This window comes from Pseudophryne corroboree, chromosome 3 (genome assembly GCF_028390025.1).
Source record: "Pseudophryne corroboree isolate aPseCor3 chromosome 3, aPseCor3.hap2, whole genome shotgun sequence".
Taxonomy (NCBI): domain Eukaryota; kingdom Metazoa; phylum Chordata; class Amphibia; order Anura; family Myobatrachidae; genus Pseudophryne; species Pseudophryne corroboree.
Window position 1 is genome coordinate 178,506,117 of NC_086446.1, and position 27,952 is coordinate 178,534,068.

Consider the following 27,952-nt stretch of genomic DNA (forward strand, 5'->3'; position numbering starts at 1 on the left):
TAGGACAATATCTTATACAGTTCCAGATCCTGGCATCCGAACTGGCATGGAACGACGAGGCCCTGTATGCTGCATTCTGGCATGGTTTATCCGAGCGTATTAAAGATGAGTTAGCTACCAGAGACTTACCCTCCAAGTTAGATGAGCTAATCTCACTTTGTACAAAAGTTGACTTACGTTTCAGAGAGAGAGCAACTGAGCGTGGAAGATCATCTGCTCCAAAATCTTCTGCTCCTCCTCCTCGCCAACTGTCACCAACTAAAGATGAGCCCATGCAAATTGGCCGTTCCCGTTTAACTCCTGCTGAGCGCCGAAGACGTCTCTCCGAGTCTCTCTGTCTTTATTGTGCAGCTCCGTCTCACACCATTAATGCTTGTCCCAAACGTCCGGGACTCCAGACCCTAGCTCGCCAAGGAGAGGGCCGGCTAGGAGTAATGATCTCCTCTCCATCCCCTCAAGATTGTAATCTCCCAGTCTCGCTTCAAGTTGCTCAACGTTATCAGAACGTCATTGCCCTCCTGGATTCCGGAGCAGCTGGGAACTTTATTACCGAAGCCTATGTTAAACGGTGGTCCCTACCCACCGAGAGACTTCCTTCCTCCTTTTCCTTAACTGCCGTGGATGGCAGTAAAATTTTTGATACAGTTATTGCTCTAAGGACTCTACCAGTTCGTCTGAGAGTGGGAGTTCTTCATTCCGAACTTATTTCACTTTTAGTGATTCCAAGAGCCACACATCCTGTGGTCCTGGGCCTTCCATGGCTCCGTCTTCACAATCCTACAATTGATTGGACGACTACGCAAATTCTGGCATGGGGTTCCTCCTGTGCTGAGACATGTTTGTTTAAAGTGTTGCCTGTCTGTTCTTCCTCCCCCAGGTCGTCTGATGTTCCACCTCCTCCATATCAAGATTTCACGGATATGTTCAGTAAAGCTTCTGCTGATATCCTTCCTCCTCATAGAGAATGGGACTGCCCGATTGATCTCGTTCCAGGGAAGGTTCCACCTCGAGGCCGAACTTATCCGTTGTCTCTGCCTGAGACGCATTCTATGGAGGAATACATTAAAGAGAACCTAGCAAAGGGGTTCATTCGACCTTCTTCTTCTCCAGCCGGCGCAGGCTTCTTCTTTGTAAAAAAGAAAGATGGTGGTCTGCGGCCGTGCATCGACTACAGAGGTTTGAACGACATTACCATCAAGAACCGCTATCCTTTACCCCTGATTACTGAGCTCTTTGACAGAGTTAGCGGAGCTACCATCTTTACAAAGCTGGACTTGAGAGGTGCATACAATCTCATCCGGATCCGTGAGGGTGACGAGTGGAAGACCGCATTTAACACCCGTGACGGACATTATGAGTACCTCGTCATGCCCTTCGGATTGAGCAATGCTCCAGCTGTCTTCCAGCATTTCGTCAATGAGATCTTCAGAGACATTCTATACCGTCATGTCGTGGTCTATCTAGATGATATCCTCATTTTTGCCAACAATTTAGAGGAACATCGTTTTTGGGTAAAGGAGGTTCTGTCCCGTCTCCGTGTCAATCATCTCTACTGCAAATTAGAGAAATGCGTCTTTGAAGTCAAGTCCATTCCGTTTCTAGGGTACATTGTGTCCGGTTCCGGACTAGAGATGGATCCTGAGAAACTACAAGCAATCCAGAATTGGCCGGTACCCTTAACCCTCAAAGGGGTCCAGAGGTTCTTAGGGTTCGCCAATTATTACCGAAAGTTTATACGAGACTTTTCCACCATTGTGGCGCCTATTACTGCTTTCACCAAGAAGGGTGCTAACCCGTCCAAGTGGTCTGAAGAAGCCATGCAAGCTTTTCATCTTTTGAAACAGAGGTTCATCTCTGCGCCTGTCCTGAAACAGCCTGACATTGACTCTCCTTTCATCTTAGAGGTGGATGCCTCCTCCGTTGGAGTAGGAGCGGTGTTATCTCAGAGGGCTAAAGATGGCCATTTACATCCTTGCAGTTTCTTCTCCCGGAAGTTCTCCCCAGCGGAGCGCAACTATGCCATTGGCGACCAGGAGTTGCTAGCCATCAAGCTCGCTCTAGAGGAGTGGAGATATCTGTTGGAGGGAGCTTCTCATTCAATCACCATACTTACAGACCACAAGAACCTTCTATATCTAAAAGGCGCACAATGTCTCAACCCTCGTCAGGCCAGATGGGCACTTTTCTTTTCCAGATTCGACTTTAAACTCCAGTTCTGTCCGGGCTCTCAGAATCGCAAGGCCGATGCCCTTTCCCGCTCATGGGAGCAAGAAAATGAGTCAGAGTCTTCAGACAAGCATCCTATTATAAATCCGTTGGCATTCTCCACGGTAGGGATGGACTCTACGCCCCCATCAGGGAAAAGTTTTGTGAAGCCGACACTAAGGAAGAAGCTCATGCATTGGGCCCATGCTTCCCGCTTTGCCGGACATACAGGTATCCAAAAAACCCTGGAGTTTATCTCTAGGTCCTATTGGTGGCCAACTCTGAAAAAGGACGTTTTGGAGTTTATTGCATCTTGCCCAAAGTGTGCCCAACATAAAGTATCCCGCCAGTCGCCTGCAGGGCAACTGGTTCCACTATCTGTTCCCCGTCGACCATGGACCCATTTGTCGATGGATTTTATTACAGATTTGCCCACGTGCAACAAGTTCAATACCATCTGGGTGGTAGTTGACCGGTTCACCAAGATGGCACACTTCATTCCTCTCACCGGTCTTCCGTCAGCTTCCAAGTTAGCTCAAGTATTCATACAAGAGATCTTCCGACTCCACGGTCTTCCAGAGGAAATTATCTCAGATCGAGGAGTTCAATTCACAGCCAAATTCTGGCGAAGTTTATGTCAAGTCCTCCAAGTCAAGCTAAAGTTTTCCACGGCTTACCATCCTCAGACCAATGGTCAAACTGAGAGGGTGAATCAGGACTTGGAGTCCTTCCTCCGCATCTATGTGTCCTCCTCTCAAGATGACTGGGTTCAATTACTTCCCTGGGCCGAGTTCTGTCATAACAACCAGTATCATTCTTCATCTTCTTCAACACCATTCTTCACCAACTTTGGATTCCACCCTAAAGTCCCTGAGTTCCAACCGCTTCCAGCAACTTCTGTTCCCGCAGTGGATATCACCTTGTATCAGTTTGCCAATATCTGGAAGAGCGTACGATCAGCTCTGCTCAAGGCATCGTTCAGGTACAAGAAGTTTGCGGATAAGAAGCGTCGAGCAGTTCCTGCTCTCAAGGTGGGTGATCGGGTATGGTTATCCACGAAGAATTTGAGGTTGAGAGTTCCAGGTATGAAGTTTGCACCTCGCTTCATCGGTCCTTTTAAAATTGATCAAGTCATCAATCCTGTTGCTTACAGACTCCAGTTACCTCCTTTCTTAAAAATACCCAGGACATTCCATGTTTCCCTGTTGAAACCGCTAATCTTGAATCGGTTTCATTCCTCACTTCCTCCAACTCCGAAAGTCCAAACTCAACGAGGCGTTGAGTATGAAGTGGCCAAGATCCTGGACTCACGTCACCGTTACGGTCAACTTCAGTATCTTATTGACTGGAAGGGTTATGGCCCTGAGGAACGTTCATGGACCAATGCTTCTGATGTCCATGCTCCTGCCTTGGTCCGGAGATTCCATTCCAAGTTTCCTCAAAAGCCAAAGAAGTGTCCTGGGGCCACTCCTAAAGGGGGGGGTGCTGTCACGATCCGGGTATCTGGACGCCATTTCTTACCTATCAGATGCCTCCTAAGGCTGGCTCAGCGCTCCAGGACCGGATCCCATCTGTTATCCTGATGTGCACATTCCCGCATCCTCTCCTGTCTCTCTGGACGCAGTCACAGTAACGCCTTATACATCTGGCATGGCGTCTCCCGCGGCCTCCGCCGCCGTCCCTGAGCTTCTGCATTCTGAGTGGCGATTACATCAGCCGCGGCCTCCGCTGTGTCCGCGTGGTCGGATGTGCATCTGTCAGCCTGGCGTCTCCTGTCTCCGGTGGCCGGCGCCGCCATTACTGTTTTCCAGACCACATGGTTTACAATCCAAACTTCCCTCCAAGTGTCTGCATGGGCGCAGCCATCATGGATTCTGTCAGCTGATCTTTCCTACCAATCCGTTGTCAGTATTATTAATTTGCATAATTACCTAGCCAATGCCTTCCTTGCTGCAGGTATAAATAGGTTGTGCCTGAGCAAGGAAGGCGTCAGTGCTTTGGTTGTCAAACCTAGTTCCAGTTTGTCTCTCTTCTGTGAATGTCTTCCAGGTTCCAGCTCCTGTCTCCAGACTTCTGCTATAGAGACCCGCACCAGCATTCCATCTGCGGTGTAGCCTGACTCTCCGATCCATTCTGGACTCACCTGTTTCCAGCTACAACATCACCTGCTTCCAGCTCAGCTTCCAGCAGTGTACAGCTTCTCTTAAAGGGCCGGTGTCCTTTCTGCAGTTTACCACTCTCCACCGGTATTATTATTTCTCCGCTCTCAAATTCTACATTTCATCTACATTGCATCGCTCTCAAGCTTTATTTATTATTTAACTGGTTCCAGCCAGTATCCACTCCGTGCCAACACCTGTCTGGTTCTAACCAGTACCCACAGCAGCATTTTATCTACAGCAGTCCAGCTTTCCCTGGAACACCAGCTGGTACGACCCTGGGCTTTCCTCATTGCTACAGTTGAGCCTGGTAAGGACTTTCCAACTTGCAGATAATAAGAACTGTCTCATACCACCAGAGCTCTGTGGCCCCTGCCACCCTGTAGTACCCAGGAACTGTATTATTATTTCTCTGCTGATTTTTATGTTACTTTTTACTGCTACTGTGATGCATGGAGTTTGTCATAAATAAATATCATTGACTTTTACTCAAGTTGTCGTGGTCACGCCTTCGGGCGGTTTCTCTTCATGTTACTTACATGTCCAGGGGTCTGATACAACCTCCCAGGTTCCGGTACATCTCAGCCCCTACAACTGAGGCTGCCTTCCGTCAGCTCAGGCCCTCAGTTGTGACACTCTGATACTGCAAGTACCACAAAAAGGGGTATTATGTGGGGTCTGAAAAAACTACCTGTAGTTTTTCCTGAATCAGAGGAATTGAATGACGTGTGTGATGAAGCGTGGGTTACCCCTGATAAAAAACTGCTAATTTCAAAGAAGTTATTGGCATTATACCCTTTCCCACCAGAGGTTAGGGCGCGCTGGGAAACACCCCCTAGGGTGGACAAGGCGCTCACACGTTTATCCAAACAAGTGGCGTTACCGTCTCCTGATACGGCCGCCCTCAAGGATCCAGCTGATAGGAGGCTGGAAAATACTCTAAAAAGTATATACACACATACTGGTGTTATACTGCGACCAGCAATCGCCTCAGCCTGGATGTGCAGTGCTGGGGTGGCTTGGTCGGATTCCCTGACTGAAAATATTGATACCCTGGATAGGGACAGTATTTTATTGACTATAGAGCAATTAAAGGATGCGTTCCTTTATATGCGAGATGCACAGAGAGATATCTGCACTCTGGCATCAAGAGTAAGTGCGATGTCCATATCTGCCAGAAGAAGTCTATGGACACGACAGTGGTCAGGCGATGCGGATTCCAAACGGCATATGGAAGTATTGCCGTATAAAGGAGAGGAATTATTTGGGGTCGGTCTATCGGATTTGGTAGCCACGGCAACAGCCGGGAAGTCCACCTTTTTACCTCAAGTCCCCTCCCAACAGAAAAAGCCGCAGTCTTTTCAGCTGCAGTCCTTTCGTTCCTATAAGAACAAGCGAGCAAAAGGACATTCATATTTGCCCCGAGGCAAAGGAAAGGGTAAGAGACTGCACCAAGCAGCCCCTTCCCAGGAGCAGAAGTCCTCCCCGGCTTCTGCAAAGGCCTCAGCATGACGCTGGGACCTTACAAGCGGACTCAGGGGCGGTGGGGGGTCGCCTCAAGAATTTCAGCGCACAGTGGGCTCACTCGCAGGTGGACCCCTGGATCCTGCAGGTAGTATCTCAGGGTTACAGGTTGGAATTCGAGAAGTCTCCCCCTCGCCGGTTCCTAAAGTCTGCTTTGCCAACGTCTCCCTCCGACAGGGCGACGGTATTGGAAGCCATTCACAAGCTGTATTCTCAGCAGGTGATAGTCAAGGTACCCCTTCTACAACAGGGAAAGGGGTATTACTCCACGCTATTTGTGGTACCGAAGCCGGACGGCTCGGTAAGACCTATTCTAAATCTGAAATCTCTGAACCTGTACATACAAAAATTCAAGTTCAAGATGGAGTCACTCAGAGCAGTGATAGCGAATCTGGAAGAGAGGGATTTTATGGTGTCCTTGGACATCAAGGATGCTTACCTTCATGTCCCAATTTGCCCTTCACACCAAGGGTACCTCAGGTTCGTGGTACAAAACTGTCATTATCAGTTTCAGACGCTGCCGTTTGGATTGTCCACGGCACCCAGGGTCTTTACCAAGGTAATGGCCGAAATGATGATTCTTCTTCGAAAAGAAGGCGTATTAATTATCCCTTACTTGGACGATCTCCTGATAAGGGCAAGATCCAGAGAACAGCTGGAGGTCGGAGTAGCACTAACTCAAGTAGTGCTCCAACAGCACGGGTGGATTCTGAATTTTCCAAAATCCCAACTGATCCCGACGACACGTCTGCTATTCCTAGGGATGATTCTGGACACTGTTCAGAAAAAGGTATTTCTTCCGGAGGAGAAAGCCAGGGAGTTATCCGAACTAGTCAGGAACCTCCTAAAACCAGGGACAGTGTCTGTGCATCAATGCACAAGAGTCCTGGGAAAAATGGTGGCTTCTTACGAAGCGATTCCATTCGGCAGATTCCATGCACAAATTTTTCAGTGGGATCTGCTAGACAAATGGTCCGGATCGCATCTGCAGATGCATCAGCGGATAAAATTGTCGACAAGGACAAGGGTCTCTCTGCTATGGTGGTTGCAGAGTACTCATCTGTTAGAGGGCCGCAGATTCGGCATACAGAACTGGGTCCTAGTGACCACGGATGCCAGCCTGAGAGGCTGGGGAGCGGTCACACGAGGAAGAAACTTCCAGGGCGTGTGGTCAAGCCTGGAAACGTCTCTTCACATAAATATACTGGAGCTAAGAGCAATCTACAATGCTCTAAGCCTGGCAAAACCTCTGCTTCAGGGTCAGCCGGTGTTGATCCAGTCGGACAACATCACGGCAGTCGCCCACGTAAACAGACAGGGCGGCACAAGAAGCAGGAGGGCAATGGCAGAAGCTGCAAGGATTCTTCGCTGGGCGGAAAATCATGTGATAGCACTGTCAGCAGTGTTCATTCCGGGAGTGGACAACTGGGAAGCAGACTTCCTCAGCAGACACGATCTTCACCCGGGAGAGTGGGGACTTCATCCAGAAGTCTTCCACATGATTGTGGTCCATTGGGAAAGACCAATGGTGGACATGATGGCGTCCCGCCTCAACAAAAAACTGGACAGGTATTGCGCCAGGTCAAGAGACCCTCAGGCAATAGCTGTGGACGCTCTGGTAACACCATGGGTGTACCAGTCAGTGTATGTGTTCCCTCCTCTGCCTCTCATACCCAAGGTACTGAGAATTATACGGCAAAGGGGAGTAAGAACGATACTCGTGGCTCCGGACTGGCCAAGAAGGACTTGGTACCCGGAACTTCAGGAGATGCTCACGGAAGATCCGTGGCCTCTACCTCTAAGAAGGGACCTGCTTCAGCAGGGACCGTGTCTATTCCAAGACTTACCGCGGCTGCGTTTGACGGCATGGCGGTTGAACGCCGGATCCTAAGGGAAAAAGGCATTCCGGAAGAGGTCATCCCTACCCTGGTCAAAGCCAGGAAGGAGGTGACTGCACAACATTATCACCGCATTTGGAGAAAATATGTTGCATGGTGTGAGGCCAGGAAGGCCCCGACAGAGGAATTTCAACTGGGTCGATTCCTACATTTCCTGCAAACAGGATTATCTATGGGCCTCAAATTAGGGTCCATTAAGGTTCAAATTTCGGCCCTGTCGATATTCTTCCAGAAAGAATTGGCTTCAGTTCCTGAAGTTCAGACTTTTGTAAAAGGAGTACTACATATACAGCCCCCGGTTGTGCCCCCAGTGGCACCGTGGGATCTCAATGTAGTTTTGGATTTTCTCAAATCCCATTGGTTTGAGCCACTCAAATCGGTAGATTTGAAATATCTTACATGGAAAGTAACCATGCTACTGGCTCTGGCTTCAGCCAGGAGAGTGTCAGAATTGGCAGCTTTATCATATAAAAGCCCATATCTGATTTTCCATTCGGACAGGGCAAAATTGAGGACGCGTCCTCATTTTCTGCCTAAGGTGGTTTCAGCGTTTCACCTGAACCAGCCTATTGTGGTGCCTGCGGCTACTAGCGATTTGGAGGATTCCAAGTTGCTGGACGTTGTCAGAGCATTGAAAATATATATTTCAAGGACGGCTGGAGTCAGAAAATCTGACTCGCTGTTTATACTATATGCACCCAACAAGCTGGGTGCTCCTGCTTCTAAGCAGACGATTGCTCGTTGGATTTGTAGCACAATTCAACTGGCACATTCTGTGGCAGGCTTGCCACAGCCTAAATCTGTCAAGGCCCACTCCACAAGGAAGGTGGGCTCATCTTGGGCGGCTGCCCGAGGGGTCTCGGCATTACAACTCTGCCGAGCAGCTACGTGGTCAGGGGAGAACACGTTTGTAAAATTCTACAAATTTGATACCCTGGCTAAGGAGGACCTGGAGTTCTCTCATTCGGTGCTGCAGAGTCATCCGCACTCTCCCGCCCGTTTGGGAGCTTTGGTATAATCCCCATGGTCCTGACGGAGTCCCAGCATCCACTAGGACGTCAGAGAAAATAAGATTTTACTTACCGATAAATCTATTTCTCGTAGTCCGTAGTGGATGCTGGGCGCCCATCCCAAGTGCGGATTGTCTGCAATACTTGTACATAGTTATTGTTACAAAAAAATCGGGTTGTTTATTGTTGTGAGCCATCTTTTCAGAGGCTCCTACGTTATCATACTGTTAACTGGGTTCAGATCACAAGTTGTACGGTGTGATTGGTGTGGCTGGTTTGAGTCTTACCCGGGATTCAAAATCCTTCCTTATTGTGTACGCTCGTCCGGGCACAGTATCCTAACTGAGGCTTGGAGGAGGGTCATAGGGGGAGGAGCCAGTACACACCACCTAGTGGTCAAACTTTTAAATTTTGTGCCCTGTCTCCTGCGGAGCCGCTATTCCCCATGGTCCTGACGGAGTCCCAGCATCCACTACGGACTACGAGAAATAGATTTATCGGTAAGTAAAATCTTATTTTCAGCTTTTATAGCCATTTAAATAACAATTGGCCTGATTTTGAGATCGGAGTAAAGTAAAAAAGAGCAAGTAACTGTGGGCCTAATTCAGACCTGATCGCGGGTGTGGTATGGTATGCCGGCGGTCGGGCTCCCGGCGACCAGCATAACGGCGCCGGGAGCCCGACCGCCGGCTTACCGACAGTGTGGCGAGCGCAAATGAGCCCCTTGCGGGCTCGCTGCGCTTGCCACGCTGCGAGCACGGTGGCGCGCTAAGCGCGCCACGCTATTTTATTCTCCCTCCAGGGGGGTCGTGGACTCGCACGAGGGAGAAAAAGTGTCGGTATGCCGGCTGTCGGGATCCCGGTGCCGGAATCCCAACAGCCGGCATACTGAAGACCACCCCCTGATCGCAGCAGCAACTTTGTAAGCTAATGGGCGAAACCATGTACACTGCAGGGGAGGCAGATATAACATTTGCAGAGAGTTAGATTTGGGTGGGTTATATTGTTTCTGTACAGGGTAAATACAGACTGCTTTATTTTTACACTGCAATTTAGATTTCAGTTTGAACGCACCCCACCCAAATCTAACTCTCTCTGCACATGTTATATCTGCCCCCCCTGCAATGCACATGGTTTTGCCCATTTCCTAACAAATTTGCTGCTGCGATCAAATCTGAATTAGGCCCTGTGGGGATAATTCCAAGTTGATCGCAGCAGGAATTTTTTTTAGCAATTGGGCAAAACCATGTGCACTGCAGGGGGGGGCAGATATAACATTTGCAGAGACAGTTAGATTTGGGTGGATTATTTTGTTTCTGTGCAGGGTAAATACTGGCTGCTTTATTTTTACACTGCAAATTAGATTGCAGATTGAACACACCACACCCAAATCTATCTCTCTCTGCACATGTCATATCTGCCCCCCCCCCCCCTGCAGTGCACATGGTTTTGCCGAATTGCTAAAAAAATTCCTGCTGCGATCAACTTGGAATTACCCCCTGTGTGCCTTCCTGGACAAACCATGTTGCAGTGCAAAGGGTGCAAATTCATTTATTATTTTTGCATGCAGGTTAAACACTGGCTGATTTTGCATGTAGCCCACTAATGCTGGACAGCTTTATCTATACACTGCAATTTAGAGTTCAGTTTGGACACGCCAGGGGCAAACACTGGATTTCTACAGGGCGGTTTCCAAATACTTTGTTTTAGAGCAAGTGTGCCGCCGATAAAAAGGACAAAATTAGCACTTGACCAGATATTTTCCACCTCATACAAAATCAGTGTATGTAGTACTTCAGGCATGTACATGACCAATGATCACATTAAGCCGTTAAATGTGAGCTATGTGATTTTTCTGGATGTGCTCACCTTTCCACAATCCAAGTCCCCTGCTCTGCGGAGCATTGAAGCAATTCTGGAGCTGTGGCAGAATAACCTGTACATATACATACACATTGGTCTCCTTATATGCTGGATATACACTGGAAAGTGTATGATATACAGTATTGATAATTAACAATATTGATGGGTCTATAGTAGTGTACCCTTAAGCTGGGTACAAACCTAAAGATTTATCCGTCCAATCTGTCTGCTTGGAACAAAATCTGGTAATGTACGGGAGCAAATTACAATTGACAATTTGCTCCCAAACACTGGAAAACAGACAATGGTCGTTATGGCAAATTGGTTAAGTCCATTTTATTTAACAAATTTATCCAATCATTTTTGTCCATTTTCCTGCATTTGGGAGAAATTGGCTGATTGTTATATGCTCCCATACACTACCAGATTTTTGTTCCTATTAGGCTTAACATACTATCCCTTTAAACCAGGACACTAAGTTATACCCCTTTCACACCTCACAAATAACCAGGTAGTCGACACGGGTCAGTCTGCGGTGTGAAAGCGCCATGTTGGATTTCCCGGGTCGCCTGACCCGGTAATTCAACCCGGGTTATAAGCAGTGTTATTCCCGGGTTGAATACCGGGTCAGGGGCTCTGTAAACGGATTCCCGGGTCGAGCAGATCTGGGACCCATTTACAAGATAGGGAGAGGCGGCGCTGGAGATGAGCTCATCTCCCAGCGCTGCCTCCGCCCCCGCTGCCGGCTCCGCAATTTGCCGGGTCGGGAAGCCACCAGAAGAGGTAGGAGAGTCTCCAATGCTGGATCCCACCTGGGAAGGACCCGTTTCCTATTCCCAGGTGGGATCCGGCATTGGAGATGTGAAAGGGGTATAATGTACACAGGTTCTCTAGCTGCTTAAAGTGAGGTGAACTGCAGGTTCAACATTTGCCAGCCACATAACCTGTATAATTAATGAGTGTCACATTTTAAAGGAATAGTATGGTAAGCCTACAGTTAGACACATTGAACAGATATTTCTTTAGGCATTTACCCAGCATGTTTTCCAGATCTCCAAGTTGGTGCACAGATGAAGTCATTACTTGCTGACACATTTTCACAGATTCACAGGTGGTGCTAATTATGGCGTGGGCCAAGTAGGGGGGTTTCCTGGCAACCAGAACCCCCCTCTGTGTTTGCCTATACACAATTCTCTCAATTTTAAATCTGTGCACATTTAACATCTGCCCCACCTGCAACACGGCATGGTTCTTCTAAGGTGAACATTTGCTTGTTCTTACTTTATTCAGGGACGTGCAGTGAGCTAAAAGGCTGAGGAGGTACTGCCTAGCACCAGAGCCAGATTAACACACACAAAATATGAGCCAAAGCGTACATCTGGCCATTATACACAGGTGCAGCAGTATAAACTCCTGGAAATTTGGTGAGTTTTGATCAGAGATGTGTGGAAAAGATAGGCAGGGAAGGCACTGCCTCACCTGCCATAGACTTTTTTTACTCCAGAGTTTTGGCTATAAAAATGATTAGAATAATGCAAAGAAGGTATTTCAAACATATTCTTTGTATTTTTCATATACTTTATACAGTCAAATCTCTGGCACAAACGTTAGTATGGCAGGAAAGGCTCTGCCTCACCTGCCTCACCCCACCGCACATCACAGACTTTATTCCCAACTAAGAATCAGGCCCACTGTATTCTTAGCACTATATGTTAGAGATATTATTTATGATCTGGACGTTACAGTTTTAAAAACATGGTTAACTGGGAAAAATAAGTTATGTAAAGTTGCACTAAAGCCCCGTCAGTGCTTAAAGTCGTCCTAGAGTAGTTAGCCCCTATGCAGTTCGCCCCCAGTAGCTAGCCCCTATGCAGTTTGCCCCAAGTAGTTAGCCCCTATGCAGTTTGCCCCCAGTAGTTAGCCCCTATGCAGTTTGCCCCCAGTAGTTACCCCCTATGCAGTTTTCCCCCAGTAGTTAGCCTCTATGTAGTTCATCCCAGTAGTTAGCCCCTATGTAGTTTGCCCCCAATAGAAGAGTTGCTTACACTCAAACATATAAAGAAAAACCCCTCACATACTCACCAAGCCCCGCTCCCGCATCCGACCACTACAGTCCTCCTGGCGTCCACTCCTCTGCACTATGGGAGAGACGTCATTACGTCTCTCCCATAGCGCACACTGACAGAGCCGGAAGCCGGATCTCAGTAGTGAGCTCCTGCCTCCGGCTTCCGCTGTGGAGAGAGAGCCGTGCGCCCGCTGGTAATGGTAATCCAATCTCAGCGGGCGCACGTCATCTCCCTGCGGCGCCGGGCACACATAGGGTTAGGTGAGCCGGAGGAGGCGGAATTGCGTTCCGTCTACAAATAGAACTGACGGAATGCAGTTCCGCCCGGTTCCGGCTCACTTTAACCCCTGAGCCCTGTACACACTGGGTGACAACACAGGACAATATTATGAACGATAGTGTTCTTTTTTTTTTTGCACATCCACAGGCCGTTCTCATTCATCCATGATCTACCGAACATGCAGCTCAATGTTAACTATATTGTTGAGCTGCATGTTCGGAGAGTGCGGGGGATGACGTCACTGAACAATATTGTTCAGTGTGTATGCACTGGAGATCTCCCCTAATTAGCAATCAGCGATATAGTGCTAATTGCTACTTAGGGCAGTTCAACCAGTGTGTACCAGGCTTTAATGTAGTTATTTACATTGGAGTTCTCAAAAGATTGTATTTCATTAAAAAAAAAAAAAAAAAAAGCAAAGTAAAAAAACTTTTTTCTTGCCAAGTAGAAAATAGCATTAAGATTTAGGTGGTTGTTTACAAAAGGCATACGTAGTTCTCCACCTTGGTGGATCTATAATTGCTTCAAATGCAGTCGGCTTAGGAAAATGATCAGTTATTTGTTTTATTTTCCCACTATCCTGAGTGAGTTTTAAAGGGGGTACTCACGTAGCAATCGCTGCTTAAAATCTAAGCAATCTGACTAGATTGCTTAGATGTTAAGCAGCGATCACTCCGTGTGTACCCCTCACAGAGATAGCGATGCGCAGCCCCGCGCATCGCTATCGCTGGTGCTAGATTGGCCAATCTAGCAGGTCGCTCATTTCACCCGCTGGATGAATTGAGCGCCCCCCCCCCCCCCCCCCGCTTCCCCCCCCCCCCCCCCGCACGCTCAGCACACATTGCGCTGTGCTGAGCAGTTCGCTCAGCACACATCTCTCCCCAGATCTGCCCGTGTATACGGGCCTTTAGAAATAGAGCCAGAAAGATTCATCGAGCTGGCACAAACTAAAACCTTTAATGAGTCGCCGCATTGCTTACAATAATTGAAAAGATAAGATTATGCAAAGAATTAATTACAAGAAAAAAGTTCTAAAAATTGTACACACATTTTCTGCAAATTTTATATGGAATAATAAGCTACTCATGTAATGCTGTGTCTAGCCATTCAAAGTATACTATAAATAGATTCCTTAAGGCTGTAAAGATCGCAGGGTTCAACAAACAATTTTTTTTCCTTTTGTCCCATATTTTTCATATATGCAATATATCATATTACGAACTGACTCATCTCCTTTAAAGAAAATGGTTTGATTGTAAGCTTGTGAGCAGGGTCCTTGTCAGTGACAGATTTTAACTATGGACTGCAGCCACCCCAGCAAAATCTGCCACTTGCAGGTACTGCTTTGCATTGGCTGTAGCTTCCCATTGGAAGCGCTCCCTGCTAATCACAGCCAGACAGACAGTCCCAGGGGGAGGATTTTCACCACCTGGGACTGCCAGTCTAGAATGCTATAGCAGAGAGAGCACTTTCCATCGGAAGCCACTCCACTGCTATTATAGTAGCTCTATCTGGCTTTTAGGGGCTACAGCTAATGCAGTCCCTAGAAGCCAGAGTGTACCTGACTCTGCTGGACTTAAGCTCTGCCCACTGGCGTATCTATAATGGGTGTAATGTGTGTTGTACACATGCGCCCCTAGGTCCAGGAGGGTCCACACACGCACACCCTGCACCCATTTAATTTTACTCACCTCTCCGTTGGCGCGGCGCTGGCTTCAAAGCTGCAAATATCACTCGGAAAATGCCCAACACGGTTATTTTCTGCTGATTCGTGCATGCGCAATAAAGATGTCCCCAGGAACTCACGCGGAAACCATGTTCCCAGAGACCTGTGCATGCGCAGTAGACTGTGGTACAATGCCAAAGTCTACTGCACCGCCAGAGAGGAGGTGGCCCAATCAGAGACTGCACACAGGCCCCCTCCTCATTTAAAACGCCCCTGGCTCTGCCCCTGGATTTAGACTCCACCTACTATCAGACTTAAGCCCTATCTCAGGGCTGTCAGCCATTATTCACTGGGAGAGCAGGGATGAGAGGGCGGCACAATGCTATATCCCACCCCCACCCCGGCCAGACAGGTAAAAAGCTGCCGCTAGTTCTTGTACAACTTTGTCTGTTACTATAGATCTTGTTTTAATACTCTGTGTGTTCCTAATTGTAAAGGGTTGTGCATACGTACCTACTTTTGCTCTCTCTACTCCAGGAGAAGCCCAGAGTAGAGAAGTAGCTGTGGGGTGGGACCCTGCACTACTTGCCACTAGGTCCCGCCCCTCACTGGAAATGTTGTGAATCACAGGTCGATCAAGAGGGGGCGAGGCCAGTATGATGTTATTTTCATATAAACATCATATGGGATCCCTGTTTAACAGCACTTCTTAGCATTCTCCTCCTCAGTGCCCACTTTACTAGGAAGTGGCCAGGATGCAGGAGGGCTGCCTACTCTTGCGGGGGACTACCTGCAAATTTAGGAGCCTCTCACATTATCCGGAAGAGTAGGTAAGTATGGGGCGTGTAATGTGTAATATTGGTAATACACAGTAATGTCGAGCACCACTCAGAAATAAGCTCTGCCACAGACCTAACTTTGTCTCTGTAATTTCCAGATACTACAAATGAAAGTCCAGCGCCTGGAGCACTTGGTACAGCTGAAGGACTTGAGGATAGAAGATTTAACAAGGTACATAAACCAAGAATACACAAGAACATAACATAACGTGATATGGTTTGTTTTAAAACAACACCACTACGGACTAGCTTACGCATCCTTGGAACTTTCAGGACTTTCAGACTCTGAGATGCACTTGAAGAAGTGTCCGTTATATTTCCTTTTCTATCATTAGCTTGTTTCCTAAGGCTGTAGTGCCAGCTACATATCTAAATGACATATTTTTGTTGTTGTATCTAATGTGTGCATGTAGTATATTAAACAGTCATTTATTAAAAATAACGTATCGTTATTCTACATAGTTAAAAAGAGAGTGAAGTTGAAAAAAGACTGTTCTTTATCATGTTCAACCTGTCACAAATATTAATTGTGTTGATCCAGAGGAAGGCAAAACAAAGCCCCCATTGTGACAGTTGCCAATTTAGCTTAACGGGGGGACAAAGTGAGCCAACTATAACCATAAGATACATAACCTGCATCAGACACCACTAAAGTAATGTTCTTTACTGATTAGAGATACTTATCCCATTGCTTAAAGGCACACATTCTACTTTCCAGTTCTGTGAGTGAGTTTGCCATTGGCACCTTCTGTGGTAAGTAGTTCTGTAGTGGAGTAGAATTCATGTGACCAGCAGTCAGCAGACCAACGGTCACTTGACCTCTCCCAAAATCCTGCCCCCTCACTATCCCGACGGTCGGCATGCCGACCAACAGGGACTATTTCCACTTGTGGGTGTCCACAATACACATAGGGGGTCATTCCGAGTTGTTCGCTCGTTATTTTTTTCTCGCAACGGAGCGAATAGTCGCTAATGCGCATGCGCAATGTCCGCAGTGCGACTGCGCCAAGTAAATTTGCTATGCAGTTAGGAATTTTACTCACGGCATTACGAGGTTTTTTCTTCGTTCTGGTGATCGGAATGTGATTGACAGGAAGTGGGTGTTTCTGGGCGGAAACTGGCCGTTTTATGGGTGTGTGCGAAAAAACGCTACAGTTTCTGGGAAAAACGCGGGAGTGGCTGGAGAAACGGAGGAGTGTCTGGGCGAACGCTGGGTGTGTTTGTGACGTCAAACCAGGAACGACAAGCACTGAACTGATCGCACTGGCAGAGTAAGTCTCGAGCTACTCAGAAACTGCACAGAGAAGTCTTTTCGCAATATTGCTAATCTTTCGTTCGCAATTTTGATAAGCTAAGATTCACTCCCACTAGGCGGCGGCTTAGCGTGTGCAAAGCTGCTAAAAGCAGCTTGCGAGCGAACAACTCGGAATGACCCCCATAGAGTGGGAATAGAACCCATGGTGACCGCAGGTCGCCACCGAGCCCGCAGCGTGGCAAGCGCAGTGAGCCCGCAAGGGGCTTGCTGCACTCGCCCCTTCCCGCCGTGATCCCTTAAGTCATTTTCCATCTCTGCGTTCTACAGTTGAACATAGGAAAGTTTTGCTGATGGATCCTGCATGTGTCCAAGCTGGGAATATGCAACTTTGAACAGTTACAGGCGCTTCTGAGTCTGTACTTGCGGTTGCATGTGTGTACATGGGAGACAACTAGGCAATCACACATAGGATAAGTGTTCTGAGGCATGTCACTGTGTGTAAGCAGCAGTGCCTGGCTGCAGCCTACAGCTCTAGGACTAGGGGGGCCCCAGTTGGCAGCTGGTGAATAAAATTAAGTCCTAAGTCATTCTATTTTGGGTTAAATAAAGAAGCTTGCTAATTATTCAGGCATCCCAACATAGGTGGTCATTCCGAATTGTTCGCTCGTTGCCGATTTTCACTATGCTGCGATTTGTTGCTAAATGCGCATGCGCATGGTACGCAGCGCGCATGCGCTAAGTTATTTTATACAAAACTTAGTAGATTTGCTGTGGATCCTGCGGCGCTTTTCAGTTGCACTGCTGATCGGTGAGTGATTGACAGGAAAGGGGCGTTTCTGGGTGGTAACTGAGCGTTTTCCGGGAGTGCTAAAAAACGCAGGCGTGTCAGGGAAAAACGCGGGAGTGTCTGGAGAAACGGGGGAGTGGCTGGCTGAACGCAGGGCGTGTTTGTGATGTCAAACCAGGAACTAAATGGACCGAGCTGATCGCAATCTAGGAGTAGGTCTGGCGCTACTCAGAAACTGCAAGAAAATATTTAGTAGCAGTTCTGCTAATCTTTCGTTCGCTATTCTTCTAAGCTAAGATGCACTCCCAGAGGGCGGCGGCCTAGCGTGTGCAATGCTGCTAAAAGCAGGTAACGCGCGAACAACTCTGAATGAGGGCCATTGTGTAGAGGTGAAGGTTGATAATGGATGTGCTCAGTGGCAGATTGGGCCAGTGAGAATGGGAGAGCCCCTGCTGCCCCCCACCCAGGCTGCACCCCCCCCCCCCCCCCCCTCCTCTACGGGCCATGCCGGTCAGGTCTGGTGTGATTGAATTCATAACTACATTGCTGCTAAAGGTTAAAAGGGACTGTAAGAATGCAGAACTGTGTGTGGTATACAATTGCCCCCACAGTGTCAGATCCACAATTGCTCCCACAGTGTCAGGTATTACCTGACACTGTGGGGGCAATTGTGGATCTGACACTGTGGGGGCAATTGTGGATCTGGCACTGTGGGGGCATTTGTATACCTGGCACTGTGGTGGCATTTGTGGATCTGGCACTGGTGGGGCATTTGTATACCTGGCACTGTGGGGGCATTTGTGGATCTGGCACTGTGGGGGCATTTGTGGATCTGGCACTGTGGGGGCTATTGTGGATCTGGCACTGTGGGGGCATTTGTATACCTGGCACTGTGGGGGCATTTGTGGATCTGGCACTGTGGGGGCATTTGTATACCTGGCACTGTGGGGGCATTTGTGGATCTGGCACTGTGGGGGCATTTGTGGATCTGGCACTGTGGGGGCATTTGTGGATCTGGCACTGTGGGGGCATTTGTATACCTGGCACTGTGGGGGCATTTGTATACCTGGCACTGTGGGGTCAATTGTAGACCTGGCACTGTGGGGGCAATTGTGGACCTGGCACTGTGGGGGCAATTGTGGATCTGGCACTGCACTATTGGGGGCATATGTCTGTGTTTCACGTCCCATTTTAATTGTCCACACCCATTTTTTGGGCGCACGCGCGCCGTGGGGCGCGCCGTGGGGCACAGTTCCTCTATGGGGCACTCTCTGTCTGATTGGTCACCGCTTAGCCCCGCCGGGAGTGCACACAGACGCTCTCATTCCAGTGAATGGGGCGCGTGCGTGTCACGGACACGTGCGCGCCCCAGACGTGGTGATAGGCCCAGGCACAGACGGAACTCCATCTGTAATGTAAGGGGGCATAAGTCAGAACAAAAATATAGTGCTATGGATTGTTTGAGGTAGGGGGGCCCCAAATCGGTATTTCGCTTAGGGCCCCATGAGGTCTAAATCCACCTCTGTGTGTGCTGCATCCGGACCTCCCAGTTCAATAGAGTTTGCGGGCAGCTACAGCGCTGTTGCAATCAGTTGGCCCACCTTCACATCTTACAATGTGAATAAGAAGCAGTGACTTCACAAGGCAACATCTCATTCCCGCAGCACAGAGAAACAGCAGAGGAGGCCGCTCAGCTGACTGATGTGAGTCACACTACTGGTGTGTGTATAGAAGCTAGATTCATCATGAACTAATTTAGTAAACAAATCTAAAAAATAATGCTGGGTACTCATGTCAGGAATCAGTGGTTGGGGACTGACATAAATTGGGGCAAAAAAAATATCAATAAATATACATAAAGAGGGGAAAGGGAGTTAGTCACGAGGCAGGTAGATGGCGCTAGTGGGACGAGGATGAGGCTGTAGAGACACTGGGGATGGTGCTGGGGAGACAAGGGCAATGTTGCTGGAGGGAGGATAGCACTGGAGAGACGGGAAATGTTACTGGAAGGAGTATAGCGCTGGAGAAACAGGAAAATGTCACTGTAGAGATGTAGGGAGGACAGGGAAAATGATTATGGAGAGAGAGATGCAGGGAGGGTGGTACTGGAGGGTTTTATGTAAAGCACCAGTCAATTACAAGGCAAAACCATGACTCGTAAAGACCGCTGCTTTAAAAAGAAATCCGAGATCAGCCGCTACCAGCACCTCTGGCAATCTTGGACGCCATTACATCTTGTCTATAATTTATTCAGGTCTTATCTATAATTGTGCTTTAATCAAGGGTTCCTACTTTCAAACATTCAGGGGCAGGTGGGAGGGGTGCTAATCTAGGCTGAAGGAGTCTCTTGGCCATTAAATATACATACATATACACAATATAGGATATATGGTGGGGCTGGTAGACTGCACACCCTAAATACATGTAATGAGAGGTGCTACTATGCTGAGACTTTTAGTGCCACACACAAAAAGAAGGAATGCAGATGCACTTTCCAATCATTGCTAATCAGAATTGCAATAAATGTAGCAATTAAGTATCAAGTTATTGGCTTACCCACCGCATCCAGAGAACCTCATCATCGGGTCCCTAACATTCTAGTCTAGGCTGGGGCGTGGAACACACCCAAGCCAACCTAACCAAACCACCCCAAGGCACCACACTAGTGCAATTGCAAGTGAGATTTTCTCAGCTTCACAACTGCTGATATCAGCAAGTGTAGCTGCCACCCAGAAATGAAAAGAGACACCCACGGGAGCTATTGCAACTCATTTCCAATTGCGTACACATTTGAAGTCGGGCCCTCATTCCGAGTTGTTCGCTCGCTAGCCACTTTTCGCAGCAGTGCACACGCTAAGCCGCCACCCTCTGGGAGTGAATCTTAGCTTAGCAGAATTGCGAACGCAAGATTTGCAAAATTGCGATTCGAAATTTCTTAGCAGTTTCTGAGTAGCTCGAGACTTACTCTGCCACTGCGATCAGTTCAGTCAGTTTCGTTCCTGGTTTGACGTCACAAACACACCCAGCGTTCGCCCAGGCACTCCCCCGTTTCTCCAGCCACTCCCGCGTTTTTCCCAGAAACGGCAGCATTTTTTCACACACACCCATAAAACGGCCAGTTTCCGCCCAGAAACACCCACTTCCTGTCAACCACACTCCGATCACCAGAACGAAGAAAAATCCTTGTAATGCCGTGAGTAAAATACCAAACTTCTTAGCAAATTTACTTGACGCAGCCGCAGTGCGAACATTGCGCATGCGCAGTTAGCGGAAAATCGCACCGATGCGAAGGAAAATAACAAGCGAACAACTCGGAATGAGGGCCTCTATACGAAAGAACAAGGAACATTGGCCTTAAGGGTAGCCCTATGGATTTGCAGACTGGAAACGGCAGGACAACACAAGCGCCATGTTTTTGTATACAATACTGTGCAGCTGATGGCAGATACACGCCCCGAAAATGCCTGCATTGTTGCAGCCACTCCCGTTAACACCTCCAAATGTTCACTTCCTGTCAATCACTGTGCGACGAAATCCTCATTGTGAGCGTGATCGCAGTGGCACCTTGACACATACACAATGCGATCACAGCACATGCGCGGTCTGCTGAAAATTGCTCAGTTGTGTGGAACATCAGCATTGAAAAATGATTAATCCCGGGATATCCGGGATTGGCTATTCCCTATGTGTCCGCCCCCTCACCCTGCCCGCCCCGCACACACAATACTCACCATACAACGGGGGCAGGCGAGTGGGTGGGAAACATCCGTCGCTCTCGGCAGATTACGGCAGACGGCGCAGCGTGACCTGTCACTGCACGTCACGCTGAGCTGGAGAGCCGGGAGGAGCGAGCCGGGCAGCGTCTGAGCATCCTGAGGACACTCAACGTGATCCCTTAATCCCAGGGATTGAAGCTCCCAATCCCAGGACTGAATCCCGGCCATTTTTGGGCCTAAATCCCAGGATCTTGCCGATCCCGGGATTGGCATCCCTACTACTGGTCCCCATGGCTTTTAACAATAACTTATAAGGATACTTTTAATAAGTATTGTTTAGAGGTATTGGTTAAATAAAATGTAGTTTATATTTTCAGATATATTATCTGGGTGTGGACAGGGTAGGGCAGAACGTTTTTTTAGGTTGCGGGGAGGGGGGGGGGGCAAGATATAATTTCAGTTTGGCGCCCCTAGCTTCCCAGCACACTTGACAGTGGTGACATGCTAATCATGTGTGGGTGCATCATTACCTGCAGCATGGTGACCACATGACAGAGGTTCAGCAGGTATATGACAGTTCTGGTGGCAAATTCAAAGCCAACCTCCACACCACACATCAGGCAGAGCACCACCAGCAGCAGGTTCTTGCCCAGGCTATCCGGGCAGGAAGCGTCTGCCGGAAGGTCCTTGTCCCCTGGCTTCCCCCGGCGATCCTACGCAGAAAAAGCCCAAGCTCCAGTCGTGACACCAGCAGCAGTACCAGGCTCTCACTAAGCTGCTCCTCTGTGGACAGGAAGGACGCACCCCCCATTGCTGGCCTGGGGTTCAACCCTGCGTACAGCCAGTCCGAGAAGCAGGACATGATTTTCTCGGTCAGCAGCACACCCCCTACTGCCTCCTTCCTGGCAGAACATGATCGGGATACTGACAGCCGGCATCCTGCCCGCTGGTAACACATATGTATTCCATTTCAATTACATCCCATATCTATATACCTGTATATCCATATATTCATAAATGAAAACAATTCTTACCTGGCAACCTTAAGTGGTGTTGAACAAGGTTGGTCGTCCATTCTGTCATGCCTCTTCTGATCAGCAGCCAGCAAAGCTATTTTGTGAGGCAGCAGAGGCACACAGGGACAGGGGTATATAGGGAGGGAGCAGAGGTACAAATGTGGCGGAGCAGAGGCACACATATGAGGAGGCAAAGGAAAGATGAGAAAGGACAAAAGCACATATAAAGAGAGGGCACAGGCACAGATATAGGCACACAGACAGGGATTGGCCAGAGGAACAGAAGTGTGTGTGTGGGGGGGGGGGGGGGGGGCAGAGGTGTAGATATGGGGAAGGGGCAGTGCACTTATATGGGGAAGGGGCAGAGGCAGGAATGGTAAGGAGGACAGTGAGTCTGTATAGCAGAGAAGCAGTGGTGCCGAGAGAGGGGGGAGAGGGTACAAATTACCCGGGCCCCCTTACCTGGCAGCAGCTGCAGCTCTTCTCCTCAGCCCAGTACACTCTGCTGTGTACTGGGCTGCACTGTGGCCATGGAGGTGCTTAAAATACTATTTTATGAGTATTTTTTTCTAAGGGTACATGACCACACCTCCTGTGATTAGGCCATGCCCCTTGAAAAGTAACTGGGTCCAGCCCGGCTCTCGACTGCCCTGCAGAGAGGCGTTTTGTGTGTGTGTGTGTGTGTGTGTGTGTGTGTGTGTGTGTGTAGGCAGAGCTGAAAGGGATCCGTTGTGATCCCTGAGAGTGGGTGAGGACCTGCTATGTGAGAAAGGAGGGCAACACAACACTCCTAATAGTAAGTGCCAGTGTTGATCCCTGTGGTGACCTGCTTGTGATCTATAGAAGCAGGTCACCATCCTATACACATACCTCCCAACATGACCCTCTCCAGGAGAGACACAACGCTCTGCTCCTGTACTTCCCTCTTAATTTATGATTGCCATCACCTGTGCTGAACAGGTTAGTGGATAAGAAAGGTGTTTCACTACAGGTAATGGCAATCATAAATTAAGAGGGAATCCCAGGAGCAGAGCATTGTGTCCCTCCTGGAGAGGGTCATGTTGGAAAGTATGTATACAGTGTGACTGTGCAGCTCATGATTGAGGGCAGGGCCCGCTATTAAGGGGACGGGGCTTCCTACGGACATTGCTAGCAAGCCTCTCACTAAGAGAACCTGGGAAAATTTTGTCATTTTTTTTTATTAAATAATTTGCAATTAAGGAAATTGATAACAATATTTGCAATTTCTTTCCCACATCCCCAGAGAGTGGTCCACTTTGTCCCCTGCTGTAAGGGAGTGTTTCAGTTTATGTGCCGATGGTGTAATGGTTAGCATTACTGACGTAAATGGCCAAATATTCTCTGTAAAGCGCTGTGGAATATGTGTGCACTATATAAATAACTGGTAATAATAATAATGTGCCATATAGGTGTGTGTATAACACACACACACGGTATATAGGCACAGACTTATAATTACACATATATGGTATATACACACAGACTTATAATTACACTTATTTTCAGTCTTGTGAGTGTTACTGGACTGGAACTTATTTTACAAAAATGCAGATGTAAAATGCATTCATAAAAAGACACATTCCCTTGTGCACGCAGAGTCTGATGTATCTCATGTTGCCTTTTATGCACAAATACAGGGGAAAGGGGGAGGAGCTGGACCGCTAACCCTAATTTTAATCTTAGTAAGGGTTGCTACCGTGCTGAAACTTGTAGTGCTATGCAAGAAGATTGTGCAGGTGCACACTCTAAACACTAAGAACACTAAGAGGTTCTCAGCACATATTAGGCCAAACACGTGAGCCCACCCACCAGATGAAGGTGAACCCATCATCAGATGGGTACCTAACATTGATAATACTAATATAGTTATATACATTTATCAAGGACTTACTCTAATAGTGCACACTAATATGTAGACAGCAATGAAGTGCACTTGTAAAGTTTGTGTGAAAATCAGCACAGGCCGCCCTAGTCCTAGAGCTGTAGCCTGCAAAAGTGTGACTTTACTAGCTGATTTTTGGGGAAGGGGGGCAGTGGACTCGAGCCCCCACTGTTATCCAACAAGCCCGGGACTGGGTAATTATTATTCGCTATCCACAACAACCTCTCGGTGCCACAGAGGAGAGACACAGCTGCACATGCTGGAATACCCTAACTATAGTATTTTGTTACTGACAGATGTGCTGTGACTTAAAGAATATATTCAGAATTTAAAAAAATATATAATAATAATAATAATATATAAAGCACCCATTAGAGATATTTTCTAAATATTGCCTTCCGCTCTGTTGGTATTTAAATTTATGTCATTGTGTATGGAGCAACTTGAAACCAAATGAATATACACTGCTCAAAAAAATAAAGGGAACACTAAAATAACACATCCTAGATCTGAATGAATGAAATATTCTTATTAAATACTTTGTTCTTTACATAGTTGAATGTGCTGACATCAAAATCACACAAAAATTATCAATGGAAATCAAATTTATTAACCCATGGAGGTCTGGATTTGGAGTCACACTCAAAATTAAAGTGGAAAAACACACTGCAGGCTGATCCAACTTTGATGTAATGTCCTTAAAACAAGTCAAAATGAGGCTCAGTAGTGTGTGTGGCCTCCACGTGCCTGTGTGATCTCCCTACAATGCCTGGGCATGCTCCTGATGAGGAGGCGGATGGTCTCCTGAGGGATCTCCTCCCAGACCTGGACTAAAGCATCCGCCAACTCCTGGACAGTCTGTGGTGCAACTCCTGGACAGTCTGTGGTGCAACGTGGCGTTGGTGGATGGAGCGAGACATGATGTCCCAGATGTGCTCAATTGGATTCAGGTCTAGGGAACGGGCGGGCCAGTCCATAGCATCAATGCCTTCGTCTTGCAGGAACTGCTGACACACTCCAGCCACATGAGGTCTAGCATTGTCTTGCATTAGGAGGAACCCAGGGCCAACCGCACCAGCATATGGTCTCACAAGGGGTCTGAGGATCTCATATCAGTACCTAATGGCAGTCAGGTTACCTCTGGCGAGCACATGGAGGGCTGTGCGGCCCCCCAAAGAAGTCATGCTGGAGGATGTTGCAGGCAGCAGAACGTTCTCCTTGGCCTCTCCAGACTCTGTCAAGTCTGTCACATGTGCTCAGTGAGAACCTGCTTTCATCTGTGAAGAGCACAGGGCGCCAGTGGCGAATTTGCCAATATTGGTGTTCTCTGACAAATGCCAAACGTCCTGCACGGTGTTGGGCTATAAGCACAACCCCCACCTGTGGACGTCGGGCCCTCATACCACCCTCATGGAGTCTGTTTCTGATCGTTTGAGTAGACACATGCACATTTGTGGCTTGCTGGAGGTCATTTTGTAGGGCTCTGGCAGTGCTCCTTCTGTTCCTCCTTGCACAAAGGTGGAGGTAGCGGTCCTGCTGCTGGGTTGTTGCCCTCCTACGGCCTCCTCCACATCTCCTGATGTACTGGTCTGTCTCCTGGTAGCGCCTCCATGCTCTGGACACTACGCTGACAGACACAGCAAACCTTCTTGCCACAGCTCGCATTGATGTGCCATCCTGGATGAGCTGCACTACCTGAGCCACTTGTGTGGGTTGTAGACTCCGTTTCATGCTACCACTAGAGTGAAAGCACCGCCAGCTTTCAAAAGTGACCAAAACATCAGCCAGAAAGCATAGGAGCTGAGAAGTGGTCTGTGGTCACCACCTGCAGAACAACTCCTTTATTGGGGGTGTCTTGCTAATTGCCTATAATTTCCACCTGTTGACTATTCCATTTGCACAACAGCATGTGACATTGATTGTCAATCAGTGTTGCTTCCTAAGTGGACAGTTTGATTTCACAGAAGTGTGATTGACTTGGAGTTACATTGTGTTGTTTAAGTGTTCCCTTTATTTTTTTGAGCAGTGTATATCAATGGTTTTGGCATGTATAATATAGGGTGGAAGTAGAACAAGGAGACATACACTAATAGTTGAGGGTAGTAGACTGTATAAAATTTGAATAAAAATTCTGGGGGAGATTTATCAAAGTACCAACCAATCAGCTCCTAAATGCCATGTTACAGGCTGTGTCCACAAATTGACAGGAGCTGATTGTTTGGCACTTTATCTCTCTCCAAGCTTTGATACTTACCCCCGAAGGGTCACTGATTGATATATGGAATAGCCAAATAACAGAGGTGGTACATGATAATACACTAGAGTAATTTAAGTATGCGTAGCACAGACATAAAGTTTTCCTTAATATGAAAAAAACCCAAAAAACTTTGCAGCAAATAGATTTCTGAGATCATCAGGGAAAAAATAAGATTTTACACTTACCGGTAAATCTATTTCTCGTAGTCCGTAGAGGATGCTGGGACTCCGTAAGGACCATGGGGAATAGACGGGCTTCGCAGGAGGCATGGGCACTTTAAGAAAGACTTTGGACTCTGGGTGTGCACTGGGTCCTCCCTCTATGCTCCTCCTCCAGACCCCAGTTAGAGAAACTGTGCCCAGAGGACATGGACAGTACGAGGAAAGGATTTTTGGGAATCCCAGGGCAAGATTTATACCAGCCACACCAATCACACCGTATAACTTGTGATAACTACCCAGTTAATAGTATGAACAAACAACATAGTCTCGGTCTAACCGATGAAACTATAATATAACCCTTATGTAAGCAATAACTATATACAAGTTTTGCAGAAGAAGTCTTATTTTCTCTAACGTCCTAGAGGATGCTGGGAACTCCGTAAGGACCATGGGGATTATACCAAAGCTCCCACACGGGCCGGAGAGTGCGGATGACTCTGCAGCACCGATTGAGCAAACAGGAGGTCCTCCTCAGCCAGGGTATCAAATTTATAGAACTTTGCAAAGGTGTTTGACCCCGACCAAGTAGCTGCTCGACACAACTGTAATGCCGAGACCCCTCGGGCAGCCGCCCAAGACGAGCCCACCTTACTAGTGGAATGGGCCTTAACCGATTTAGGCAATGGCAATCCTGCCGTAGAATGCGCCTGCTGAATCGTGTTACAGATCCAGCGAGCAATAGTCTGCTTTGAAGCAGGCGCGCCAACTTTGTTGGCTGCATACAGAACAAACAGCGCTTCAGTTTTCTTAACCCTCGCTGTTCTGGCCACATAAATCTTCAAAGCCCTGACCACATCAAGGGACTCGGAATCCTCCAAGTCCCGTGTAGCCACAGGCACGACAATAGGTTGATTCATATGAAAAGAAGAGACCACTTTAGGCAGAAATTGAGGACGAGTCCTCAATTCTGCCCTATCCACGTGGAAAACCAGATAGGGGCTTTTATGTGACAAAGCCGCTAATTCCGAAACACGCCTCGCAGAAGCCAAGGCCAACAACATGACCACTTTCCAAGTGAGATATTTCAACTCCACTGTTGTGAGTGGTTCAAACCAAGGTGACTTGAGGAACTTTAATACCACATTAAGATCCCACGGCGCCACCGGAGGTACAAAAGGAGGCTGAATATGCAGCACCCCCTTCATGAATGTTTGTACTTCAGGAAGAGAAGCCAATTCCTTTTGAAAGAAAATGGATAAGGCCGAAATTTGGACCTTTATGGACCCTAATTTTAGGCCAAAGTCACTCCTGTTTGCAGGAAGTGAAGCAGACGACCCAAATGGAACTC

General features: G+C 47.9%; 1 protein-coding gene across 7 annotated transcripts in view; it reads left to right on the forward strand.

Annotated features, from left to right (window-relative positions):
* Positions 1 to 27,952, forward strand: part of LOC135055046 (sperm flagellar protein 1-like) — a 134,207-nt gene that overhangs the window by 91,553 nt on the left and 14,702 nt on the right. For 6 of the 7 annotated variants that reach the window (XR_010243627.1, XR_010243631.1, XR_010243628.1 and 3 more), the window contains one exon: positions 15,608 to 15,681. Coding sequence is in view for 1 of the 7 variants with exons in the window: in XM_063958635.1 (XP_063814705.1) it covers positions 15,608 to 15,712 (105 nt within the window). In the remaining 6 variants the exon portion in view is untranslated. Of the gene's footprint in view, positions 1 to 15,607; positions 15,943 to 27,952 lie in introns of those variants that run through there. The other variant, XM_063958635.1, reaches the window with a different exon arrangement.